Here is a 24,836-nt window from a genome sequence, read left to right as displayed (position 1 = left end):
GCAACATTGCATTTGACTGATGCCTTTGGGCATTTGGCTGATGTGGCCTGCAGTGAGTGCAGCAACAGAATGTGCTACAATTCCCAAATCACACATAGTCTGAGGCAGTGGCTTAAGACAGAACGTATACAATACATGTAAGGAGGAGATAAGTGATTCAGCGGTGCCTGCTTAAAGATCTTCCAGGATCTATATATGATTTACTTTTGGTTTTATGATACATTGATCCCAGAGGTGGGTGAACCATGAGTTCATGGTTCACCCTATATGGTGGTCCCCATATAGAGTAGACTATCACTACTAAAGCAATACCGATATAAATGGTTTACATATCACTTACATTTGTCTAATTAGTATAATGTATGTGAACCCACATCGCAGAGGCTTATATGGAAAAGTATATTACCATGCATGGTGAATTTACATCGGTTTACCCTAGACTTGGTGGTAATCATGGAAGCCAATCCCGCTAGATCCCAAATGTAGTCCAGTCTGTCTGCAGGCTCTGCATCTGATGAGCCTTTCATGGGCTTGTGTGTATTGGCAGATGCAACGCTGTCTAATGGAATTAATGCCCCACTCAAGAGGGTGTGTTTGTGTTCCGAGGGCTGAGGTGAGGCAGGGGAGCTACCCACACGGTCCTGCTGTGCTGTTGGAGTCAGCAGGAGGCTGATCCAAAAAACACCCCACTCACCACTCAAGGCTATATTATAAATACAGGGCCAATTCAATCCACATCCTGTTTTTATTCATATAGTCTTCTCTAGTCTTACGCAACACGCTTCTGAAATTGTTCATGTCACATTAAGCACATATGGATGCACGCGCACACAGTGCCAAAGTCACTAGCCTTTAAGTTCTCAAACTTTTTCTGGTGACTTTTCCACCCACCCATTTATGGAAACTTGTCAACAGTCATTAACTCAGTCTAGAGAGCAATGTGTCTTCAGTGTACTTCTTGTAAAACCTTTTGATTCATTTTTTAAGAGAGTGCTCCACCTACTGGCCAATGTTGGAATTAAAATGCAAGTCATTTAAGTCTCATAAAGACACATGAAGAATCGTTTCCATATCAAAGTTTATTGCTGACATGCATGTAGATTTCTGATGAAGTACAAAAATATGTCTTTTATACAAACGTGTTTATCATCTGTACAATTACCCAGTTTCTTTTTTTTTGTATTTAGATGCCCATTGTTCAACCAAGCAGCTTACAACACATTATCCCATTGGGTTTCAATGATCTACCACCACATCATATCATATCCTACATTATCTAGTTTCCAGTTGAAATAGTCAGCAAGTCCAATACATTGGTTACATAGTGAAGACTGAGCATCTCCCCATTGGAAATTTGGGTGAACAATCCCAAAAGACAATTTGGATGTATTAGAAACTAAATATTGGATCAGTCTTCTTAAGAACGATAATATTTTGTTTCAAGATTTTAGGGTAGAACCCCCCCCCAAAAAGAAAAAAAAACATAATCTTTACACGGTTGTTGTCGTACAGCTCACAAGTTCATTTCAAATATCATGCAATGAATCACGTCTTATACAAAGAGTTTCACCACACACTATGTCCATGCTTTTCAGTCCACAGAACATTGCAGTCTATCAATACAACTCCGTCAAAATAAAATGAAAAGAAATATTGACTGTGGTAAAAAGAATCCACCAGCTAGAATGTGAAAACCTTTCTCTTTTTTTTCTCGAATGAGGGACAAATAATACATCAACATCAACTGTCTATTGAACCTCTACATCACCATTCAATAGTTGGATAATATTATGGGGCCTCATGGAATATGGCATTGATAGACATTCGCTACAGATGATCACTTTATGTCAGCGTTCAACAAACATGAGTGTGTTCATAAAAACAAAACAAACAAAAAAACACCCATTTCTGATGAACAATCTAGGCTACTACAATACTGCTTTATACCCAAGGGAATTCACATTGAGGTGGGAGAAAGCTGACATTTTCTACGATATCCTGAATGTGGTGGCTTGGTGGCCTTCGGCTATGCTCTAATGCAGTGGTGGTCAAAATGGGGTTCAGGGTCCCTCAGGGTTCCTTGAGGGGGTCCAAATGGACCATTGCAGGTCTGTAACTTTGAGTGTGTACAAATGGAACCAAATGGACCATTCTGCATCATTTGCACACAATCAAGAGTTAGGGGGGTCCTTGAAATGAAGGAGTTTGAGAACCACTGCTCTAACGCATGCCAATCGATGTGTTGAAACAAGAATTGGTGTTGTTTCAATAGAGGGCACTACGTACAGTGGGACTGGCGCAGTTGCGATGATCCATATTTACATACTGGCCAGAGCGTGCAGCCTTGTATGGGTCAAGTGGGTGGGGGGTGACAGCAGTACAAACCACTAAAAATCACTCCCATCAAAATGAAGATAATGTGCGAGTATTATTTTTTTTCTGTAAAAAATAGAACTATGCAGAGTCAGTCTCATTAGTGTAGCTTAAATTGACCACAGAATCTGTGGCAAAATGACGATTAAGAAAAAAAAAAAAACATACAAGAAAACCATACAGACGCTGTTCTTCCATGAAGGTAGCTGGGACAAGGGAAGAAAAAACAATGGCTAAGGTTGAAAGGTTTGAATAACGTCGCAAACACTTTCTTTGCTTAAAGCTGTGAGAGAAGAGGAGATGTTTTGGACTGGGTTCACAGGCACGAATCAAGAGTAGTCCAGGACAAAGAGGTCGTCCTCAAGGGGGATTTATACTTGGTTGCGTGCCGGTCTCGCTCACCGAAAATAGCCCATCTATAAGCTCACACACACACCGATGCGTTGTGAGCTTGTATTTTCGGTGCACGACACCGCACAAGAAAATACATCAAGCAATTCATGGTACATCTCCATTAGGAGATTAGCATTTCTTTGCCCTTGGGTAGGCTTGGTCCGTGTCTGGAATACCTGTCCCAATGTCTGGGAAGAGAAAAACAAAACAGTCTACACAAGTGAATAAATAACAAATCAACTTACATGAAATTACCAAGAAGCAAAAGAGGAAGTAGTAAGAAGACAGCGCCTCTACTCATGCAATCAAATTTGGATATAAATAGGAAGAAGTCTAAATAGCCTAATGCAGACAAACAAGGGCAAGCTGCAATATAGAGATGCCCAACATAGTCACAGGTTAGTAGCAGTGTTTGGGAGAATTCCTTTGGTGAAGATGTGAGTATATCCCACGTCCAAAAGGACCTGACAACTACACTTTAAACCTGTAATTTCTCATGAGACGTTACAGTATCGATTACCGCCCACCTGCTAGTCTTCTCAGGTAGCCTTTATGGCAAGATAATACAAGCATTTACAAGTCAAGCTAAAAGAGGGGGCTTGAGAACGGCAATGTGTTCAAACTTGATATTTACCCAATATACACTTAAGCATTTGTGATGGGGGATGATAGCTGAGCCATTCAACCAAGCCCCTTGTCTTAGCAAAGCCTGCTCTGGTTTTCACAGTGTCTGCCACTGAGGCAGGCCAGTTAGAAAAAAAGAAAAGAATGGGAGATAGCTTAAGGGGGGGCGTCTGCGAACGTCAGAGCTTAAAACCTAATTCATACTCTCATGAATCATATCGCACCGCAGTGTTACTTGCCGAAAAGAAACAATTTTCAGCTTTCACTACTCCGCCAGGAAGGGATCTCTCCCAACAGCCACATAATAGGACCAACTTGTCATATTGCTATAAAGCCAGATTTATTCTTACTTTATCTACAAGCTCACAATGCCTCACCAAGTTGTGAGCTTGTAAATCGGCTATTGTCCATGCTTAGCACAGGTGCACATCTAACTAAATATCAGGCTTTTATCAAGGAATACACTGAGGAGATAAAGCACCTGAAGCGTGACCTGGCAGCTCCTCAAGACAAGAATGGAGTTTATGCGTCATGAGAAAACTACAACATGACTACTAGCCAGATCATATCCCAGGAAGAGAGAATAGAAGAACACACTTCCACAGAAGAATACTCCTTTGGAGGGGAATAGTCGGAAGTCGCTATGCAAGATTTTTTTAAATCAGCTCTTAGTAGGCAAGCGACACAGTTGTACTGCGGGGGTATAAATTAGGCTTAACACAACTCTGCAGCACTTCAGAGTCAGACAGACCCCTTTATTTGTATGAGACACACTCTGGGCCACAAATCACACATGCAACACACGCACAGATACTGAAGGCGAATCAAAGTGTTAAGTTCACATTCACACGCGAAAAACACTTGTCCCCTCATGAGCCGTCTTGATGAAGGATAGAACAGGGAAGTAGAAATACCTGGAAGCCATTTGATTCTGAACGAGGCTGGAGGTATCAGTTCCTTGGCTAACAATCATTTTTAAGACATGGTTTTTGGCAATACAAAAAAAATAAAAATAAGTCAGTGCCTGATCTTCACTGTAATGGCACTGAGGAAGTGTTACCACCAAACATGCCTTGGTAGGGGAGGATAAAACAGTGTTTTCTCATTCAGTTCTTGGCGTTGTGACTTCCAGGTACCCGACACTAGCTGCCTAGATGCTAAAAATAGATTTCCACAGGGATGAGCGAAAAGCAAAGAGACGATGCATTCTGCATATAATCAAAGGGTGCATCATGTGCACAGTTTTGATATTTTGCGTCTTCGATGTGAATAGAAAAGGGTAAATGCTACTTATGTGGTTAATAGGAAACAAAAAAAGCTTATTCAGATTGTGAGCGTAACCCACTAGAAAATATTTCAAGGTTGTTTTTTTAACTGCTCCGCCAGAACACGGTAATGCTATGTCGTCGATGGTAGCATTTAGACTCCCCTTTTACAATCCCTTGTTTTTGTTTTTTTTCTTTTCTCAAGAACAGTGAACATGGTTTACAAACAGAGAAGAGAGACTTAAGCCAGAGTTATACTTTGTTGCACCCCGGTGTCATGCTCCAAAAAGAAACTGTCTACAGGCTCACAACGTGTCGTGGCTTGTACATCGCTTATTTCTGGTGTGCAACACCCGCATGCAACTAAGTATAACCCAGGCTAGAGAGAGGTAGATTGATTGATTTGAAGTTGTTGTTACAAACAGGACCAGTCCGGGTTGTTTTGGTTACAGGAAAATGGAGAGGGAGAAAGACAGAAAGAGAGAGAGAGAGAGAGAGAGAGAGAGCGAGAGAGAGAGAGAGAGCGAGAGAGAGAGAGAGAGAGAGAGAGAGTGAGAGAGAGAGACGGAGTGGGGAACATGGAGGTATGGCGGAGTGATGTCCGTGATTAGGCTGATCTGAGTTGAGGCAATACCGTTGGGGAGAGATGGGGTTGCTACATGATTCTGGTCCTGTATTGCTCAGGGTTTCCAGAGTATGATGGGTACAAAGTGTTACAGAAGGGGCAATCTCAGTATATGGGAGATGGAACACAGGGCTAAGTAGTTTCTTCAACACTCCAGGTAGGGTGTTGTTGTAGCGACTGTGGTAGGATCAGGGGTGGTGTGGAGGGGGGGTGAGGGGTCAGGTGGCGGCTTTGGTTCAGATCCTCCACCAGGCCTTCCCGACTTCACTCTACAGGAGGGGGATCCCAGACGTAGGGGGTGAAGATGCAGGTTCTGTTTTGGTGGACTCTCCTCCGTGTCTGGTTCCCTTAGCTTAGCCCAAAGCCCACCTATAGGGGCCCCTTTACCCAGGGCTGAGCCAGGACCCCTGTAGGTGCGTTCTGTATTGGGGCATAGCTTTCCCCCCTGCACTCACTGAACTCTGTGCGCCTAAGCCCCTGGGAGGGGGGCAGGGCCTAGAGGCCAGAGCCTGGGACTTGAGAGGGGTGTGAGGGACGCTACTTCCGTAGAAAGCGCTGGGCCAGGATGGCAGCGTCCAGGGGGCTGACGGGTTGAGCATCGTGACCCAGGCGGCGCACGGGGGGGATGCTGCCGAACTGCCGTTTGCCACTCTTGGCCTCGTGGATAGTGTTCTTTTCCTCTGCCAGCAGCAGCTGCTGGCGCATGTAGTTCTCAAACTCGTACTGCGAGGACTCCTCTGTCATCTTAGCCTTGTGGTGGAGAGTAGGGGGGGGGGTCTTAGAATTTTGCTAAACATGCCCACAGCAATTGATCTAAACATGCCTGCAGCTGCCCACAGCAATTGGTCTAATGTGAATTAATAATGCATCAGAAAAATAAAAACCCAATGCCCATTACTAAAACCATCATACTGGTCCCCAGTCAGGGCAGTGGGGAGGAAACATAATGGTTTTAGGCTCTTACCTCCTGCAAAAGCTCAGGGTGGTTGACCTGGTCGTCAATGTCTGGCACTACCTGGAGAGGACCACTTAGCGATGACACAGACTGCCTGTGAGACAGATAAAGACAAACAGAGAGAGGCTTGTTGATTGGAATGGGTCACAAATTTGAGGAATTACATGGAGTCTCTATACTGCAACCTTGTATGCAAACATATCAAGTCAAAACGTATGAGTGTATATTCCTAAGTGATGTTTATCATTGGTAGAACATTAGTGAATAAATACCTCGGCATGATACCAAATATTGTCAATCATACAACTAGGCCAGAATCAAGCCAGCTACATAAAGTTATAGAATGAAATCTTGAAAGTCAACTCAATCATGTAGCAATGGTAAAGCTGCTCATTCAATGTCAAAATAACATGTGCTTAATGGCACAATTCAAATTAGAACAGAAGGGTGATACATTCCATGTAGTTGTTGTAGTGTCCAGCAGGGGGAACACTCACCATGAGGCAATGATGCCGCTCAGGGACTCCAGCACCTCTCCTGCTGTCAACCTCTGCTGGGGGTCCAATACGAGCAGCTTACGGATCAGGCACACGGTGCTGTCTGATACGCGGCCATCCCTGACAGGAGAAGAGAGGAAATGGGGCGCAGGCAGGAAAAGGTTACACATCCACAGCTGTCAGCATTATCTGAAGGATGCGACTAAAATCAAGAGTCAGCAAAGAGGAGGAGTGGGAGTGGCGTAGTTAGTATTAAGGTGCCACGCTGTGAGCTTGTACATCTGCTATTCTTGAAAGTTTTTGAAAAATATCGAAAATGTTGAATAATTCTTATTTTTTTACATAAATCTTCTCTTCTGGGGGTCCCTGGAAAACCTTTTCAGATGGGAGCCCTCGGCCAAATACATATCAGTTTGGGGGTCCTTGACATGAAAAAGTTTAAGAACCACTGGCCTATCCATGCTATAAAAACAAATACATGCATGCTAGTGCTGTGTAATAAGGCACTTTGCCGACTAAAGGCTTATGGATACAAAGCACCGGGATGATTGAACACTCACTCTGGGATGGAGTACTCGGCAGCCTTGATCTTGCGGAATAGCTCTTGAGGTATGCTGTCGTAGAAGGGAAACTGGCCATAGAGCATGGTGAACAGCACCACGCCAAGAGCCCACATGTCACTGGGTTTGCCACGGTACGGCCGGCCTGGAAAAAAGACAGGAGGACAGGAGTTCAGTGTGTTTTAGATCAACATACAAGACATCAAATGGACAATTGGGGTGTGGGGTTCGAAATTAATCAATGAAAAAGAATGTTGTTTATATATTTAACATGTGCACGCGTAGTAATGTTATTTTAATGACAGTGTCCATTCCATCATTGGCTCCTATAATAGACCGCTGTCTGCGACACAGACAGAACTCAAACATACTGTCATTTCTACTTGAAGTCCATCACATTCCCCAAACATATCGCATTCCACTGCCATGTGGAATAGTGTGTGGCTACGATCATTTAACCCATTAAGGCCGGGAAAGAATCTGTGTCATTTTTGAGCGGTGCAACCACTCCTATAAGAGGGTTTAGGACCCATCCGTGGCGAAAGTTTTTTTTTTCGTCATGAAATTTGTCTTTCGCTGTGACGCCATGCTGTGGAAAACGGGCCCATAGGCTAAGCTTTGCAGGACGTGCTGTGATTGGCTAGCGAGACACATGATGAAATTAACTTCAAACTTCGCAGACGCGCTGTGATTGGCTAGCGAGACGCATGATGAAATTAATAATAATGTAAAAAATGTAAGCACGTCACTTCGCCGGACGTACTGCGATTGGTTAGCGAGACGCATGATGAAATTAACAACTCATAAATATCACCGCTCACTTCACACTGATTTTTTTATTTCTTTGGCTATTTAAAAAATCAAAAATGGCAGATCTAAAATCTACGAGCTTGTAGATCTGCTATTTTTTGAAAAAACGTGAAAGATTATTTATTTTATATATCTTTTTTTAAAGCCAACATTTTTAACTAAAATCTTTGCTTCTGGGGGGTCCCTGGAACATCATATTTTGAGATGGGGGTCCGCGGCCAAATACATACAATTTTGGGGGCCCTTGTCATGAAACAGTTTGATAACCACTGATTATAGTAACATCAGTTTTTTTCAAAAAACTGTTAGGATTTAGAAGACATTTGTAGAATCCCCAGAAGCAAAGATTTGAGTTACAAATGTTTGCTTTGAAAATATATATTCAAAGATTTGCACAAAAGAAGAAAAAAAAAATCACAATTTAGCAGAAATAGCAGATCTACAAGCTCATAGCGTGGCACTCGGTGCCACGCTATGAGCTTGTATATCTGCTATTTTTGAATAGCCAAAGAAATCTTAAATGACAGAGATGCGTTCCCGGATTGAATGGGCCAAGGCAGGGCCATTAGAGGCAGCCGTGGAGCACCGATGAGCAAGCCGGAGCTGGGCCCGGAGGGGCGGAGCAGCACCACATGCAGTGTTGTCACAGCCAGTCCGGCGGCAGCAACAGCGGCAGCAGGCAATTATGGTAAGGCTTGTGACACATGCAAACACGCTCACACATACAGGAACAGGCACAGGCTGGGAATGGGAGGGGAGGTAAATGGGAGTAGTTTCCCTCCAGTGACTCATCCGACGCGTGACTCACCAAAGCTCCGTTTTCATTGTGCGTCTGTCACGTTACGCTGATATAGCGACACACTCTGGGGTTTCTATGTACACATTTTGTTTTCCCTTTATGAGGTGGTTGGTTGGTTGAAGGCAAGCAAGGTTTTTTTTGTGTGTGTTGGCATCACTTATTTTTATAACACCTGCCTATTGTGTCCAGAGTGAGGATTCTAGTAATTTATGCTGTAGTGAATGGACCGTGGGGGTTTAAACATCCTCTCTAACGGCATAAAGAGCCGTTTCAACTCATCTAGCAACAATCGATGCTGGAATGCCAAACAATAAGATTGATTTCCTCACTTAAAAACTCTAAAGGAACTACTGTATGTCTTACACACAGAATGCAAATCCATAAGTGTAAAGTATGACAATGCTCAGCATCATCATTTTTAAACACACAAGGAAATACTAAGCTCAGCATCATGATTATTAAATCAGGAAATGGAAAAAAAAGATGCAGCTATTTCTATAATTATACCAATCTTCCAAGATTGCAACACATCCTGATTCTTGTTGCCTAATAGCCGGACAATCAAACACGAGACCGACTGCCGAACGTTATGCCATGCACTTGAATGACTCGCAGCTTCTCAGCTGGACTCACATTAAGCAGGTTCAGCCTTCTGAACAGGGGCCAACTGCCTTTCAAGGCCATGCATTATGTGGAAACAGGAGCATTTCAGGACAGGATTAACATTGAAGACGCAACGAGTGACTGCCAACGCTGAAAAATGCTTAACATATCTAGCATTCTTATCACCCGCAAAGATTAACATGTGATGTTGGCTGAATAGCCCATCTGTTTGGTATGGAAACAAGTCGCCTCAGCCAATTTGTTTGCCTCAAGGCGGGCAGGTCTATAAATATCAGAGTGGGGCTTTTACTGATCAATACTGTTACATGACAGGTACCGACTAGCTCACTGTACTTATCCATTACCTCACAAGAGCCCCTCGAATGCCATCACGTTTGTGTTCCCTGTGCACTGTCAACAATTCTAATATAATCCCATATTTGTGGCCTTTGTTTTTAAAGTGAAAGTGAAGTGTGTCAGGCACATTGTGTTGTTCTCTCACCACTAAGTACATCAGGGCTAATGTAGGCCGGACTTCCTCTCTGGTCCTTTAGCAGGTCATCCTCACTCACCAGGTGCTTTCCCAGGCAGAAGTTGGTGATGGTGATCCGGTGAGTCCTAAATTAAAAAACAGAAAACAAATGGGTGAGTTCGCTGATCGCACAGTCCCTGCACTTACTTATACACTACACACAGGAATGCACAGCCAGCACCCTAATAATAGCTTGAATGCTTCCATCCCATCGCAGGAAAGCTTAGAATGTGACAGGCAGGCCACACTGCCAAGTAGTGAACTGACACAATTGGATGAGGGTGGCAGGCCTACTTGATTCTAGTGTCTAATATATCTCAGGGCCTTACGACTTGCAGCGGCAGCAGATGCAATAGTATCTGAAAGAGACTTATGCTGCTCATCGTAACCACATCCAAAGAGAGCCATCCCACTCCCATCATGCCTGTGATATCTCCCGACGGTGTGTGCCCCAGACACACTGGCGCTTTGAGGTTGCCGTGGAAGTCCGGCTAATTTGGTTTCTGTGGAAACACTGTGGGCTGATCCCATTTCTTTGCCTGACTCATCAAAGATAAACAGTTTGTGTGTGGCAGAGTGAAATCATATAGGGTTTTAAACCAGGGGGACTATTCTGCCTCTCCTTGTTCTTTAGAGAGAGAAAGAGAAAATAAAAAGCCATGCTTTGACAAACATGTGAGTCAGCTTGTGGCTTAGGATAATTGTCTTGGTGACTAAGACTGCGTGGCACTGGGCTGACGAATAGGGGATGTAAACCTGTATATGTGGTGGGGATGGCTGCTAGATTATGCACATACATGCACACCTTTAAGTGCACCCACTCAATTGGTCTCAACTTTAAAATGCACGCGCGCACACACCCACCAGTGAGCATGCATGCATGAATATGTACACACACACACACACACACACACACACACACACACACACACACACAGCTGCAGTCTACAGCCTGGGTCCACTCAGGATCACGCTCCTCACTCACATCCGCTTTCTAAAGAACCTGAGGTCAACAGCTTCCTCTATTCCCTCTCACTTTCACACCCTGCTTTACCCACGCATCCTCATCCTCATTCTAATGTCTGGAGCCAATTCCCTTTATCACCCACACGTGTGGATGCTCTGATCTCCCATCGTTCCACTCAAAGATCTGTTTAAATAATAATTTTCATCCAATTATATGTTCTGGGTGTGTATTCAGAAAACATCAACTGTCCAACTGTCCTCTGAAGCGCCATGGTGGCCTCATGATCTGCACAAGGACAGGCTGGAGAAACAAAATATGGTGCTCGTAAGGGCCTTCGACATTAAAAGCCTCCTTTGTGGAGGAGCGGCTCCATCTTTTGTCTGCCCGCATCACGACCCAGGCTTCTATTCTTGCACCGGAGATTGGGTGAATGAGATTGCATGTTCGCCTTGCTGAGGCGAGGGTCCCCAGGGACATGGGAGACCACACCATCCCCGCTTCCTGGTCATGTGACCCCCGGGTACACAGGAAACCAGAAACCCGAACGGGCCCCCCCACACACAACTCCAACCCCCCCTCCTTCTTCCCCAACTCTCCCCACAACCTCCTGCTGAAAATAAACCCTGTCCCTGCTGATGAGATGGAACAAGGTTGAATACAGGGCATCCTCAGCACAGGGACTTGCAAATTGCACATCCCGAAAATACCTCTCTTTAAGAGCTAAACGTCTGAGGGTCTCTCTTGGGCAGAAGTTAAATTTGATCCTGTGAGAGGGAGGCTGGGAATTGCATTACGCGATGGGCCGGGGCCATTTTCCTTTTTTTGTCTCCATTTTACAATCAATTTTAGGACTAGAACAAAATAAACTTTTCAGTAATAATTTAACAAAGGTGTGGCTGGCACTGTGGTAAAAATGGAGCAAGGTTTGTAAACAACTCATTTTACTGCAGCGGCAAACAAAATCATGCCAAACAAACCAGCGAGTCAACAGGACAAAGTGGGGGGTGGGGGGTTGAGCAGCAAGCAAGGGCAGCCGCATACAAATGTCAAATGTGTGAGCTCATCTTCAACACAATGGCAAAACGATGGCTCACCAGACACCCGCTGATGTCAATTAACTGAAAGCAATCTATACAGTAGACAAAGTCCCATTAGCACCTGGGTGTGGGGTATGGCTGTTGTTTGCATACTGTGTGTTGGTGCATGATGTATCCTATCCACATCCAACTGCCCGTCAGCATTAAGATGTCAAGGCAAATCGATGCAGCTTTACATGCATACGTACGTACGTGTACACACACACACACACACACACACACACACACACACACACACACACACACACACACACACACACACACACACACACACACACACACACACACACACACACACACACACACACACACACACACACACACACACACACACACACACAGTCAACAGCCGTGATGAGTGATCTACAGCATCCTGCACAACAAAATCCTTATGGGTCAATTTTTGCACTCTCAAGACTGAAATTAACACTTACGATTTTTATGTGTGGATTTTTATGTGCCTAACAACTAATGAGCTAATTGATGCTGCATTTCCCAGAGTGACGTTAGGACAGCGGGAGACAGACGAGAGGCTAAAGGAGGGGGGGGGGGGGGGGGGGGGGCTTACTCTCGTTATTCCCATACTGAACTCCCATTTTGCATGTCTAGGTGTTGGGGGACAGGAAATGCACTAGCGAATGCAAGTTCATGGCAAATGGTCAAAAGATCGAAAGGAATAAAGTATGAGGAACCAAAGGACATGCCAGGAAGACAAAGAAAGCAGGAAAGTAAATGCAAAGAGAGTGGGATGGTTGCAAATGAAAAGAAGCAGAGAGAAAGGAGAGGGTAAACAGAGAGAGGTGTGTGTGTGTGTGTGTGTGTGTGTGTGTGTGTGTGTGTGTGTGTGTGTGTGTGTGTGTGTGTGTGTGTGTGTGTGTGTGTGTGTGTGTGTGTGTGTGTGTGTGTGTGTGTGTGTGTGTGTGACGTGCATGGCGGTGTGTGAGTCAGCCCTGAGCTATGGGGCCTTTGGCAGGCCTCTCCTTTGTCTCCAGCTGGGACGGAGTGTTCCGCTCGTCTGCTCCATGCTCTCCGCCACCCCTCCCTCTCTCTGGCCAAAACACTCTCCTGTTTCATCACCACCACTGCTGGTGAGGGCACCGGAGCTACAGCACTGACACTGTGTGTGTGTGTGTGTGTGTGTGTGTGTGTGTGTGTGTGTGTGTGTGTGTCTCTCACGGTGAGTGCATGTGCTTGTGTGAGCGAGTGTGTAGAGAGAGCCGGTGAATGTATGAGTTTGTGTGTGTGTGAAAGTATTAAGAGTGACGGCATACCTGGGAGCATTACATTTCAATGCATCCACTCATGCATATAAAACCGGTGATGTTCCACAAGAGAATGAGTGGCCTCTGTCGCAAATAGAACAGACCCGTGATTATGCACAATCATGCTGTCGGATGTGTGCATGCTTAGCTGTGAAGGTGTGTGTATCTCTATGTATATATAGATAAGCATGCGTAGGCTCGAGAGCGTGTGTTTGTTAGTCATGTGGCCCCCGTATGAAAAAGGCTAGCTTTATGGGGTATTTTTCCAGCGTCTCTGAGCGTGCACTCTCTGCTGCGCAAACACGTGTCACAAAAGGAGGAAAACGGCAATAGCCGTTTGCACTCTTCAAAATGGTCTGCTGACATAATGTCTCTCACTAGTAACTACAGCAAAGAATATGATTGAAATTCAACAAGATTTGGATGAATTTACAGCGGAATTAGCAGTTTTCGAGGGGGAGGAAAAAAGGAGTGTGGCTGAAAGCCAAACACCCCCCCAATTCACTCACACACTCAGCACACATGGGGTTTGGAGAGGGCTTTATGGATGGAGGAGCTTGCATTCCGCAGAGCCTATCCGATTTGCGGCACTCTGTGACCTGAGGTGCACTCACGCGCACACACACACACACACCAGGGTTTATGTGTGCAGTGCCATTCCCCTGTATGTGTGTGCACGCTCACAGACACACACACACACACACCCATTACCACCAGCAAGTTTCCCGCAGAGAACAAAGCAGAGATGCGTTCTTCGCCCCCTGTTTTACACTAGGTTCTAGCCCCCTCTCCTCCTCCTCCTCGCTCCCAGGGAATGTGACTGCGGGAAATGAATCACCAAGTCTTACTCAACACACAGGCATGGGGGAGAACCAGACAGGAGCGTCAGAGTAGTTTCAGTAAAAGTGACTTTAAGTTAGCATGGCTGGTCCCAGGCTCTGGGACTGAGAACTTCACCCCTGCTTGGGTATAAGGTCAAATGCACACTGGATACAGGTCGCTGGGCCTGGCTGTGAGGCCTCTCATGCATGACTGAGTCTAAAGTGAGCGACTTACTGGCAGGCTAACTTCACAACTAGGTCTAATGAAGACGGGCCCCAATGAGATAGCCTGACTGGCAGATTGATCGCGGTTCATCTTACCGTTTGTTCAGCACCATGTTTCCAAGCTTAAGGTCTCTGTGCACAATATTTTTCTGCAGAGAGAGAGAGAGAAAAGCAGAGGAAAGATTGGTCAAACTGCTCTAAGTGAATCACTGCAATCAAAACAATCTTTCATCTCATTTCTGGGAGTGGCACACGAACATGGGAAATGAGTCATCGAAGGGATGTATGACCCGAAACAACAACAATGCAGTTTGCCTTCCATGCTGAGAAAGGCACAAAAAGTTCTAGCATGCTTCCTTTTATCATTGAGTTGCCTTCACCAATGAAATTACTAAATAAATACAATTCTGTGCAATTTTAGTATCAGTATACCTGATGTATGCTTTGGCAAAAAAAAAAAACATTTTCAGCTGAAAAGCGTTGAAATACAACACATTTATGAGTTGCATACGGATAAATAAATCGACATAAGCGTTGCAGTACCGTACATACTGTATTTATGTACACGTACATACATTATAGGTCAGCTGGACCTCACCTTGTGCAGGGCCTCCACAACTCGCACCACGTCATAGAAGATGACGATGGCCTCGCGTTCGCTCAGTCGCTTCTCCTTGATGACATAGTGCTGCAGGTTGATGAGGTCCGCTGTCTTGTCGCTGAAGTCGTGGGCACACAGGCAGTCCAGCACCAGGCAGATTCGCTTCTTCATCCTGCGCACCTTGTTGGCCTCCATGTCCTCCACTATCTCGTACGCTCGGTCCTGGGAAAGCACATAATACGACAAATGTGAAGACAAGGTTTTATTTCTACAGCACATTTTATGCAAGTGCTTTAAAGCGTACAAAGAGGTTTTTAAAGACAAAAAAAACATTTAAAAGGATAACAAATAATTTGTATTTCTCCCCCCCAAACTACATATGTGTGGCATAATAACTAAACACTGCCTCACCTTATTTTGGTATAACTATGGGAACAGAGAGTTCCTCTGGGTTCTATTTTGGGCCTAAAACATTGACTGATTTAAAGATCATCACCAGAATTATGACTCTGATCACCAATATTTAAAAATCAATTCTATGACTGGAAATTCGTGTAACGTTTTCAGCTTTCCTCCAAGTTCTAGTTAGAATGGGAATCCTTGGGTGGAAGCCGACTTTTTATATTAAGTTTGTTGAAAAGCTAGTGGTCCGATAATGCACCAATACCACCCCCCCCACCACCACCACCACCACCAACTACCTTAGATCAATATACATCACAATCAGCTTGTGCATGAATCATGTGGAATGGATTCCTGTAGCGTGCGACACAATCAAAGTGATCCACTCAACATGGGAAGGACGCTGACCCGGGGATGCAATCAATAGCAATGCCTACAGCCAACAGTAGCACGCTCTAAATGTGAATGGAACACGTCCGCCCCTCCTTACTGGGGGATGCGGTAACTGAGGATGAATAACAAAAGGTCATTCTTCTGCACAGGCTTATGCCTAAGGTCTAAGCAGAACCAAGGCTCCTCCATTGATTTCTGTATCAGGTTGTCAAAGGGAGAGCTACAGCCTCTGAGCGCTTTCATTACCAACTGCTTCTAGTGCAGTGGGGATGCTCTATAATAATTCAATCAATATTGCGGGCCTTGAATGAATCAGAGATTGCCACAGCTCAATGCTGCTATTCTGAGAACACTACTATAGTGGGACAGGAGCTTCTGTAATACAGAAGAGAGAGACCAAGCAGATGGCACAATAACAAAGTTAACGCAGGAGACGTACGGGAAGAGAGGAAGGAGGTGAGAGAATGAGTCACAGTGAATGGATGGTGCTGTGAATAGAGAATGACTGCAGATGAATAGGTCTATGGGTTTTAGCTGTGCTCTCCTTCCTATCCACTGAACCAAGGCTGATTAAAGCGAAAGTAGCTAATTAGTCCCAATGATGATGAGCTCACCTACAGTATGCAGACTTACTGAGGCACTAAAAAGAGCACGTCCCTACTTGTTTTGAAACAATTTCAGAAACTTCTGTGGTGATGACATTGTGTTTTGTAAAACGCACGCCCACAGAGGTGCCGACTAATACAGACTAGTATATAAAGTCTCAATGTTCTCTCTCTGTCGCTGTATAACGAAGCTCATGTTTCTCTTTAAAGTATTCAAAAAGTCAATTTGTATGTGTGTATCATTTGTATAGCATTTTTTTGAGAATCGTGAGCTTTCTGATAAATTGTCAATTTGATGTCATGCTGTTTGCTTAAAAGCTACAGCATTCCATTTCCTTAGTATTGAGCTTAAGCTCTTCTCCATTGCAACTTTGATGAGTGAGAGAACCATATTGGTTGCAGCATGGATTTGGGATAGTAGTCCACCCTGCCTTATGGTTTGACAGACTAGTACCTGGAAGAGGCCGTGGTGGTGCACCACTCCATCCTGGTTGTGCAGTAGGGACAACAGGGAGTACTCCGTGTGTAGCAGCATCTTTCCCTGCCTCTCCTCCTGGGTCTCCCCGGCAGAGTCCGCCCGCTCCTCCAGTGTCAAGATCTAAAACAAGGCAAAGACACACAAAAGGTCAGAGGTCACCTGGCACAGACTCAGATGGGGATCAGAAACGGGCAAAAGCCTGCGCCACTTGAGATTAGGACCATTCTTAAAGGGCTGAATAATTCAATTCAATTCAAACTTTATTCCAGACACTCAGGGGGTCCATATTGCATACAGATAAGAACATACAAATATAAGAATAATTTAACTTGGAAAGCACATGACCATAGCTTAGCATGTAGCAGGGGGTTGAACTATGCAGCTGCAGATCTTTTGGTGCAGGGGCTCAAGCAAATAAAAAAGGGCACAGACGGCTCACTATTCGATGATGCCCCGCCTTTGCCCTCCATAACCACTAAACTACCACAACCATGCAAAACATAGCGAGCCGTTTCAGAAATGAATTGCATGACAGAGACTTCATTGCTTTAATGATGATTAGACTGGCCTGCTTGCTCACAAGTACCAAGCCAATAATGGCAAACTTAAAGTGTGATGGTGGCAACTTCAAGTCCTACTGATCTACGTTTTTTCAAACAGACATATAATGTTGTTTATTTGTGGTTTCATAAAAACACGGCCTACCAGAGTCATATAATTCACCGTAACCGAACTGGGGCCTGGGGATGCATTTCATGACAAAATGGATTTGGAATGTTGGAAGACGCAAGGTTGATTGATTGAGACAAAACCTTTTGGAAGGGGGGCAGTTGGAAAAACAAAACAAAATCAAATACAATTGACACCAGCCAAATAAGGGGGCACTTTTAAACTCTGAAGGCAAAAGCATGCCTGTGCAGCTGGGGGCAAAAGGCAGGGGACTAAAGCTTTGACACATCGGCACATGTACCAATGTGTAGTAAACAAGCCATGCCGTAGACACTGAGGCGCTGCAATACTGGGGGGTTGGGTCTCAGAATTACTCACCTCATGGACATGGCATGAGGTCAAAAGTTGACATTCCAGGTGGGGTGCTACCTTTTTCATTCTTTTCCTCCTCCTAATGTGACTCTTGTGTAAAGACATTAGTGGATTGCCCCAATAAAGAAATAGCCCGACTGTGGCCTGTCGTTTGACACAGGCTGAAACAGTGGGAGCCATAAAATGAACAGTGACAACAAGGCTACTTAAGAAGAGTAGCCTTGTACTTAAGAAGGTCAAAAGTTCAGATGACTATGGAGATACGGGGCCATTGTTTGGATGGGAATGTTCAAACTGCTTTTGAACCATGAGCGTACAGTAAGTCATTGACATCAATACAAAGAAAAAGTGTACTAAAGAGACACACACTCTTACCTTGAGCTGATAGAAGTCATCTGTACCGTCTTTCCGGGCCAGACACTGCACTATGCTGGGCACTGGTGAGTTGCCCAGGCGAGGCCCTGCAAGTGAAAAGGTGGGATGTGGGGGGTCGGTTAGCAGAGGAGACAGCTGCTTGACCAAAAGGTATGCTACAGTCTTAAGTGTGTGGTCTCTGCAAGTCATTTTAGGCTGCATGTGCATGCACCCATTCACACCTCTCAGACTCTTGTTTTCTTTGGCACTAAGCAGTGCGAATGCTGTGGAAGTGTGTTATGCTGAAGATCTGACAGGTTTTGAGAGTATGGAAGAGACAGGTCTTCTTGAGAAGAGGTAGGAAGCAACAGACTGAATTCTGAGCTTTTTAGCCAATGTCAAGGGGATCAGAAAAATTCTTCACATTCTTGTCTCAGATGTGCACACACAGACCCCCCGCCCCATCCCCACTTCTTTCCTGCACAGTATATACACACACAGGCCCTCTTTTGGGGCTTAAATAAATCTCAGCAGCTCCCTTACCGAGGACGAAGGGCCCGGCTCTCTTGGCATTGCTGCCAGATATCCCTGGACACAGGAGCTTGCTGGCCCGGCTCGAAGTCTCCCCGGCTCCCCTCTCTGACAAGCGCCGCTTAGACATACTGGAGCTCTGCAGGGGGAACAAATACATCAGATAAAGATAGGCAAATTAAAGCACTGAAGAACGACATGTGACTGCAAGGATGCAAAGTTGCAAACTCTCTGCAGATTCGCCTGAGCTACACATCCAGGACTAAAGTGGTTCAACGGAGCATCTGACAAAATAACTATAATAAAACAAAAACAAAACTTTCATGCGCTTAAAAATAGCAGTCCTTTAAAAAGAATGACCATACCAATGACATCAGGAGTTGTCCTCCTGTCTCACTGAGAGCAAGGCTGTGTTATGTGGTACAGTACCAAAAAAGACAGGAGAGAAAAAGGGGGTAAAATTCAGGGCAGCTCCTCCCAGCCTGTTTTAAACACCCCTCCCACACGTTTACCAACACCTCAGTGTGAATGGCAGGCCATTATGACTCCATTCAGCATGATGGCTGCTAGTGTCAAGGGCAACACCTAAAGGTTCAGCCTCCACATGGAGCATTGAGAATGGGCCCATGTTCTGCAATTGAAATGTGAAAATGCAACTATGTAAATACAATTTGCTTCACAATGAATTGCCCGGAATTCTTTCATGAGCGTGGCAGTGCTGGGCAATTGACAGATTTTGCAGTGGTTCGTAACATTGCAACAGAGGTCCGGCTTTGGCATTTTACTGTTGCAATGGCAAAGCATTCAGCAAAATCCTTCCACTCTTAATCTGCATGGTTTTATCTCAAAATCTGTACAGGCAGCTTATCTAGGCCTGGCTGGTGAGGCATGCATGCCTCCCTCTCAGAAATGACATGCATGTCCCTGCAGGGCTGAAACCTTTAATTGCAAAGCCTTATACTAGTAGGATATTGGAAGTAGAAACACATACCAGAGGAACCAGTGGCAAATTGTGACACATCATGACACAAACTACAGTAAACTGCCACGGTAGACCTGCAGCCCAGGATTTCAGGAGCTTGAGGTAGGCCATGCTTTGTTTGCTTATAATGAGCTCTCCTATGATGATGATCCCCCCCACCACCCCCCGGTTCCCGTAATAAGGAAGTGGTGCCTAGAACTGAAGGGAGTGATTCACCCAGCTGTCGCCCCGGGGGTTCCCTCCCATGGACTAGAATTCCTCTCTGAAAATTATTTAAATGTCATTGTGATGACACCAATGATGATGTGAAATAGGTCCCACAGCTCTCTGACATGTGCCTTATCAGTAGGACAAACTGAACAAAGAAATAACAGTTAAATTACCAAGTATACATTATATCCTACACCTCTGCGTTTTCAAAATAGTGGTTGTGCAGAATGTGCACCACTTGCCGGGTAGCGTTTTGGCTACGCGGAGGCATGCAGGAGAGTTGGCACTTGGAAGCCAGCGTGGGCCGATATGAATTCTCACTTCCATGAGGTTTTCTGTGATCCCAGACAGCAGACAGTGTCATCACATCTCTCGCCTGTCTGTCGCCATCACTACTAGTCATCACCCACCGAGGGCGATGAGCTGAGGTTTTCATGTGACAACATTTATCTGCACAAACCACAAGTGACCCAGAGTCACAATACAGATAGTAAGAGAACAGTCTATTCTAAAGCAGTCAAAGGGACAATGATAAGACAAATCATTATGATCCAATGTGTCTGTCTGGCCACAACTGGATGGCACCCATGAAGCTGACAGAATGAATTTAAATTGAAAGTTTAACTGCTGCAGTAGGCAAGTATTTCACATTATTACCAGCCAGTTTCAGACAGCCATGTATTGCTGGGCATTTTTTCCCTTTCTTAACAATTTTGAGTAGCCAATTTAGTTTTTTTTACCCCTTTTTCTCCCAAATTTGGTCGTTATGCCAAATGAGAACTCCCACACACATTTCTGTGTTGTCACTGCTGTGTTGTATCCTACTGATTCACCTGCCAGTGAGGAGCCCCCACCGGGGAGGAAATGTGCCGCCCCCAGCCCGTAGGAGTACGTACAATGACCAATATCACCCTCCCTGCCCTGCTTCCCTCCCCCAAACATGGGACAATTTTGTTCACATAGATGCCTGACAAAGCCGGAGGCACCACGGTGGATTCAAATTTAGAATCCACAACCTCCGCGGTGGTGGGCAGGGACTTCCACTGCGCCACCTGAGCGCCCCTATTGCTGGGCAATTAACCAAAAATATATCGAAACCGATATTTAGAGCCAATCATGTTATGACCAATCATGGTCAAGTGACCTTGTACTTGTAGATCTGCTATTTTCACTCTTTTTTTATTGTCCATTAACAGTAATCGAGGCAAAATGTCACCCCCAGCCCAGCCCAAGGGCCATCTGTAGTTATGCATGGGTTCAACTCATCACAGCTACCTTAATTCCACTGTTTTCCAGTAAACCTGACCCATATCCCCTTAGCTTGGAAATCATCCACTTAGTCAGTGTTTACAAATCGTGCTAAACCAACGCATGCACATTGAACCCTTAACAGTAAAGTTACTCAAGGGTAGAAGGTGCCCCACACGTCACAGCAATTTAACCATTTACCCACTCAATGGTGGATGCCCTGCTTCAAAGAAACTTCCGACAGCTCTAAACAGCAGAGGTCAAAGTAACCAACTAATGCACATTGACCTAAATGACATCAGTGTGATGACAGCCTTGATGATGACACTAGTCTGCCTCTCTCCACAGCCGATGATCTACAGTAGCAAGAGGGACAAATCTGCCTCCAATTGTACCAGAGAAAGGAGAACAGAAACACTTGTTTCTGAATCACAATATCACACAAAAGGCAGAGAGACATGCTGTCAGTGCCCACGAAAATGTGGGCTCTGTAAATAGCATTAGGAGCACAAAACGACCACATCGGTGGCTGCAGATCCACCCACAAGACTATCTATTGTAGCAGATATACCCTGGCTGCATGCCACTCAGTGGGCTCTGCAAGGAACTCCTACATCAAATCTTAATCTTAAATCTTAAAGCTATGGTGATCTAATATGACTTAATATGAAGAAAAAAATGAGGGGAAAAACTAAATCACTTTATCAACATAAGCCCAGGGGGAGGCAATAAATTGATCAAATGCAGGGTGTAAGGACAAAGGGCTTGCTGCCTCTCCTGCAAATTATTTCCCTTACAACTCGAACAAGGTCATATGGGCTTCAATCCTATTGTCTGATTGAAATGTTGAGAAGCCTATCAATCAAGCCATTTCTAGTCAGCTATTATGACTGCAGTCGCTGGCTACATCGCTAGAGTCAGAACGTCCTTGACCATTACTACATGGCCAAGACCACAAGGTCATGATGCAAACAACTGGATGTAAATCTTTAGAATCAAGACAGAAATAGGTATTGCTTGGAGACATCTTATGACCACAGGGTCCAGACATCTGGCAACAGCATGTACTGTACTGTTAATCCAAATAAAACCCACAGACTGTGCATGGGCAATGATGCAACTCGTGCACAAGCAGACAGTAAGTAAGGCTTATCAACAGTGTTGCCACATTTTGAGAGAGATATAAGCAACCAGGTCTAGGAAAACGAGCCCAAAAGAAGCAACTAGGCCACATGAGCACTTCTAAATAGCCGATCTACAAGCTCACACTTCTTAGATCTGCTTTTTCCCCAAAACTCTTGCAATAAAATGTGGAATATTTGTTTAACATTATTACAACACAAATGCTCACTGTGGCACAAAACATGGCAAGTATACTCTAGAAACAAGCCCAAAAAACCGCAACCACCAATTGTTACAAGCAACTTTACAGAAAAAGAAGCCCCAAGTCGCTTATAATAGACCGATATGGCAACAGTGCTTATCAGGGAAGCAGGGGCTACTATGTTGTCCCCACAACAATAACTATCTGCCCGCCTCGCTCACGCCACCCCCATAATAATGTCATTCATTGTGAAGTTACTCTTGAATGAATGCAGTATTTTACACAAAAATCATGCAGCAAGCGAAGTTAACATATTTCTTGAGATGGCTCCACGAGTGATCTATAACACCAAGCTTATGATAAATGGAAAAAACAATGAAGTACAACAAAGCTTACTGGATTCATTGGTTTTAATAAGACATGGCCAACAGAGCGGCCAGCCACACAAAGGGGGCACGTACTGCAAGCAGTGTTGCCACGTTGGCTTATTATAAGCGACATGGTCGTCTATTTCTGTAAAGTTGCTTGTAAAAAAAAATGTAGTTGCGTTTTTTTGGGCTGGTTTCTAAAGTGTACTTGCTTATTTTAGGCTTTCTTTTAATCAATATTTAAAACCAGTGGTTCTCAAATATTTTCATGAAGAGTGCCACAGGGGAGCATTTGTATTAGAATGTTTCAAAAGAATATTCCACATTTTATTGCAAGAGTTTTTGAAAATATCAGACCTAGCAGCTCACAACGCGTCGCGAACTTGTAGATCGGCTATTTTCAAAAACCCCATGCATATAGGTTTAACAGCGCTCATGTGGCCTAAGACACTTCTTTTGGGTTTGTTTTCCTAGACCCGGTTGCTTATTTCTCACACAACCTGGCAACACTGATTGCAACAAGCAACACAACAACGAGTTGGTGGCGTTTGAATGCGAACTACCACCAAACGCAGCATAAATGCATCAATATCGCAGCGGCCACCACAGTACATTATTCACCCCATTGCGTATCATGTAGGCATGAGGCGATAATAAAGGCAAATAAGTTACACAGCTAGCGAAGTTTCTCTCACTTCAGCCGACAGCCGGGAGGCCATTTAAACAAATTAGCTCCAGCTGGCTAAAGCTTCATTTAAAATTCTCCGTCCGCTTGCCCCCCAAAAATAACAGATCTACAAGCCAACGATGCATCGGAGTAGATAGTTCTGTAGATCTGTTGTGCTTTGGACAGCGACACCCTCGTACCATGGAGTTATATCACACAGCAAAACCTCCTTTCTCTCTCTAACCTGGTTTCTATGCTTCGTCGTACGACGACGTCGCGCGCGGCCCGAAAAAAAAGCCGATATACAAGCTCACAACACCCCGCGTCCACGACACCTTGTGAGCTTGTAGATCGGCTATTTTCGAGCCGGGCGAGCGATGGAAGCGTTCCTTGTGTTCGCCAACCGATTCTTCTTACCTCGAGCCCAACGAACACCGCCGGGGTTTAAAGTCTCACGTCGTGTCGTTACAAGCGGGACATTTCTTTCACATAAACGACGCCGTTTAGTTCCTCCAAATGAAAGGGGCCAAGGAGGAGGGGGTATGGTGGTCTTTTTAGCCGCTGCTTGCTTTCCTGCTGCTACCGAACCAAGCGACAGTCTGTGGGAAAGCCTCCGCTGCTCCGTCTCCCTCCTGCTCGCATCTTTCCACAGCGACAAGCACCACCTGACAACGGAAATGACGCACGTGATTACAGCAATGACCGACAGCTACTTTCAGCCTAGCGTTGCCAGATTGTGTGAGAGAAATAAGCAACCAGGTCTAGGAAAGCAAGCCCAAAAGAAGCAACTTATTGGCCACATGAGCACTTCAAACCTATATGGCAATCTACAAGCTCGCTTGCTTGCTTTTTCAAAAACTCTTGAAATAAAATGTGGAATATTTTGAATATTTGTTTAAACATTCTAACAACACAAATGCTCCCTGGCACAAAACATTTATGAAAATATTTGAGAACCACCTGGAAAAAAAATACAAAAAATTGAAAGCAAGCCTAAATAAGCTTTATAAATAAGCCCAAAAAAACGCTACTAACAATCTTTACAAGCAACTTTACAGAAAAAGAAGCCCAAACTCGCGTATAATAAGCCGACATGGCAACGCTGCCCAGTCGCCCTGTGTTTTAGACTCAAATACATTCTCTTAGGAGGTGGCAGATCCGGTCCAAAGCGGATACGGAAACTGTCTGAATGCGTGTGCGTGTCCATACACACTTGTGTGTGTG

The 24,836-nt window shown here is 44.7% G+C and overlaps 1 protein-coding gene across 1 annotated transcript; it reads right to left on the bottom strand.

Annotated features, from left to right (window-relative positions):
* Positions 1–1,060: 1,060 nt before the first annotated feature.
* stk40 (serine/threonine kinase 40) lies at positions 1,061–24,265 on the bottom strand. The gene is made up of 11 exons (XM_084052612.1): positions 24,030–24,265; positions 18,826–18,952; positions 18,304–18,389; positions 16,864–17,007; positions 15,007–15,231; positions 14,505–14,557; positions 10,007–10,122; positions 7,293–7,437; positions 6,733–6,852; positions 6,245–6,329; positions 1,061–6,030 (listed from the first exon to the last, which is right to left on the bottom strand). Exons 2-11 carry the CDS (start codon positions 18,941–18,943, stop codon positions 5,818–5,820), a joined length of 1,305 nt encoding a protein of 434 aa, XP_083908738.1. The 5' UTR covers positions 18,944–18,952; positions 24,030–24,265; the 3' UTR covers positions 1,061–5,817.
* Between the last annotated feature and the right edge of the window lie 571 nt (positions 24,266–24,836).

The sequence above is a fragment of the Gymnoscopelus microlampas genome (genome assembly GCF_963454915.1).
Source record: "Gymnoscopelus microlampas genome assembly, chromosome: 3".
Taxonomy (NCBI): Eukaryota; Metazoa; Chordata; class Actinopteri; order Myctophiformes; family Myctophidae; genus Gymnoscopelus; species Gymnoscopelus microlampas.
Note: the sequence above shows the minus strand (reverse complement) of the source record. Positions and strands in the feature narration are given on the sequence as shown.

What these genes read in the sequence shown, in the direction of transcription:
- stk40 (XM_084052612.1), bottom strand. Translation starts at nt 18,943, where the DNA reads ATGTCTAAGCGGCGCTTGTCAGAGAGGGGAGCCGGGGAGACTTCGAGC. An exon ending in AGCCGGGCCCTTCGTCCTCG is followed by an intron (nt 18,390 to 18,825) that starts GTAAGGGAGCTG and finishes TTTCACTTGCAG; the next exon opens with GGCCTCGCCTGGGCAACTCA. An exon ending in AGCGGCATCATTGCCTCATG is followed by an intron (nt 6,330 to 6,732) that starts GTGAGTGTTCCC and finishes TCTGTCTCACAG; the next exon opens with GCAGTCTGTGTCATCGCTAA.